Source organism: Aulonocara sp. 'chitande type north' Nkhata Bay, linkage group LG3 (assembly GCF_057382095.1).
Source record: "Aulonocara sp. 'chitande type north' Nkhata Bay isolate Kocher_YH1m ecotype deep benthic linkage group LG3, A_spYH_male_GT1.1, whole genome shotgun sequence".
NCBI classification, from domain to species: Eukaryota; Metazoa; Chordata; class Actinopteri; order Cichliformes; family Cichlidae; genus Aulonocara; species Aulonocara sp. 'chitande type north' Nkhata Bay.
Window position 1 is genome coordinate 25,938,795 of NC_141346.1, and position 2,837 is coordinate 25,941,631.

The 2,837-nt window shown below is 43.6% G+C and overlaps 1 protein-coding gene across 1 annotated transcript; it reads left to right on the top strand.

Moving 5' to 3' along the window:
• Window positions 1–819: 819 nt before the first annotated feature.
• On the top strand, window positions 820–2,837 carry LOC147334810 (tripartite motif-containing protein 16-like). Its single transcript, XM_086287422.1, has one exon. The coding sequence runs from the start codon at window positions 838–840 to the stop codon at window positions 2,437–2,439; it is 1,602 nt and encodes a 533-aa protein (XP_086143548.1). The 5' UTR covers window positions 820–837; the 3' UTR covers window positions 2,440–2,837.

Genomic DNA, 2,837 nt, shown 5'->3' on the forward strand with positions numbered 1-2,837 from the left:
AAACAGCTCACAGTGCAGATTCTTTGCAGTCCCTTGGTTCGTTAAAGATTCCTGCATGTGTGAATCGCTGAACATCACTGAAGCACACCTTCTTTTTTGAAAACAATTTTACCTCAGGATGGCCAGTCACTGCGTGCCGTGATTCAGCTAAACTTAACCGATGAATCCTGTTTGACAAAGCCAAATTGTTATAGAAATGTTAACAATAACCTGCAACACACCCAGTGAGCGTTTTTAAATGGTTTAATAACATATTGCAATATGGAGAGAAACATCCCAGCCAAAACCCTAGGGCGATCTCTGAATTGTGGCCGCCGCCCTTACATCTTATATGCCCAGAGACAGACAAAGACATTCCACAGAAGATCATATATCCCTATAGCTTCAGTCCAACTCATCCTTGACCCCCTCCCACTCTAAGAAAAGTTACAACTACCTGAGAAAGTCATATTACTATTACTAATGTGATATGATTAAAATATATAATTAATACATCAGAAAAGAAATCTGGCACCACACTATAAAAGCAAACAAAATTAAATAAAAGATCACAGTATTGCTCTCAAACCGCTCCTCTTCATGGAATGAAGCACAGCCCGATAACCCTCCCTCTTCTTCCAACTCATAAACACAGCACCTCCTCTCTGTCCACGTTTCCTTGTTCCCTCTCCTTCAGATCTTCACTTTGAAGATGGGTGTAACCATCAACATGTGGTGACAAGTAAGTGCTGACAGGCTCCATTCACTGCCGAAATACAGGTTGTTGAGATCAGAGCTCAGACTAGTTTCAGTTATAAGGAAGAGAAACTCACACAGTCACTGACACTGAGAGGAGAAATGGCACAGAAAGGAGTTCAGCTGGACCGAGAAACCTTCTCTTGTTCCATCTGTTTGGATCTATTGGAGGATCCGGTGACTACAGCCTGTGGACACAGCTACTGCAGGAACTGTATTAAAACACACTTTGATACAGAGGATAGGAAGGGAATCCACAGCTGCCCTCAGTGCAGGAAGACTTTCAGACTGAGGCCTGTCCTGGAGAAAAATGTCATGTTAGCAAATTTAGTGGAGCAGCTGAAGAAGAGTGGACTCCAAGCTGCTCCAGCTGATCACTGCTATGCTGGACCTGAAGATGTGGCCTGTGATGTCTGCACTGGGAGGAAGCTGAAAGCCATCAAGTCCTGTTTATCTTGTCCAGCCTCTTACTGTGAGAAACACCTCCAACCTCACTATGATGCAGCTCCATTAAAGAAACACAAGCTGGTGGCCCCCTCCAAGAAGCTCCAGGACAACATCTGCTCTCATCATAAAGGTCATGAAACAGTCGCAGCTGCAGCAGAAAGGACTGAGAAGCAGAAGGAGCTCGAGGTGAGACGACTAAACATCCAGCAGAGAATCCAGGAGCGAGAGAAAGATGTGAAGCTGCTTCAACAGGAGGTGGAGGCCATCAATGGCTCTGCTGATAAAGCAGTGGAGGACAGTGAGAAGATGTTCACTGAGCTGATCCGTCTCATCCAGAAAAGAAGCTCTGATGTGAAGCAGCAGGTCAGATCCCAGCAGGAAACTGAAGTGAGTCGAGTCAAAGAGCTTCAGGAGAAGCTGGAGCAGGAGATCGCTGAGCTGAAGAGGAAAGACGGCGAGCTGGAGCAGCTCTCACACACAGAGGATCACAACCAGTTTCTACACAACTACCCCTCACTGTCAGCACTCAGTGAGTCTACACACTCATCCAGCATCAATATTCGTCCTCTGAGCTACTTTGAGGATGTGACAGCAGCTGTGTCAGAGACCAGAGATAAACTACAGGACATTCTGAGAGAGGAATGGACAAACATCTCACTGACAGTCACTGAAGTGGATGTTTTACTGTCACCACCAGAGCCAAAGACCAGAGCTGGATTCTTAAAATATTCACATGAAATCACACTGGATCCAAACACAGCAAACAAAGAGCTGTTGTTATCTGAGGGGAACAGAAAAACAACAAGAATTAATCAATCACAGTCTTATTCTGATCATCCAGACAGATTCACTGAGTATTGTCAGATCCTGAGTAGAGAGAGTCTGACTGGACGTTTTTACTGGGAGGTGGAGTGGAGAGGGAGAGGCATTGTGTTAGCAGTTGCATACAAGAATATCAGCAGAGCAGGGAGCTCAAATGAATGTGGATTTGGATACAATAACAAATCTTGGGCATTATATTGTGTCACAAACAGTTATATATTTCTGCACAACAATGTCCAAACTGTCCTCTCAGGTCCTCGGTCCTCCAGAGTAGGAGTGTACCTGGATCACAGAGCCGGTATTCTGTCTTTCTACAGCGTCTCTGAAACCATGACTCTCCTCCACAGAGTCCAGACCACATTCACTCAGCCGCTCTATGCTGGACTTTATCTTTATGGACTTGGAGCCACTGCAGAGTTGATTAAAGTCAGATAGAGAAGACAGGTTCATGTTGATCCCTGACCATTATATGTACTTGTGTAGTTTCTAAATGAGGCTTTACATTTTAGAAGCTGAGAAGTTCAGTGGTCCATTGATGTGTGAAAATAATATTGCACTGATTCAAACTGTACTTACATTTATATACCTTACATCAATATAAATCTGAATGTGTTCTTATGGCTGATAATCATGTGAGTTTAAATGATACTACTCTTCATATTCAGCATGTTTGAAATCTGTCATCAGTCTGGTTAGTGCTTTTATTCTGTAGTTGCTGTAGTGGGTTGTCAAATGCAACAATATATTGGAGCTGCAGTGATTCATCAGTTAGTCAATGATTAGAGAATTGATTGTTTTATCATTATTTTAGTCACCTGTGCATCGAGCTGGAG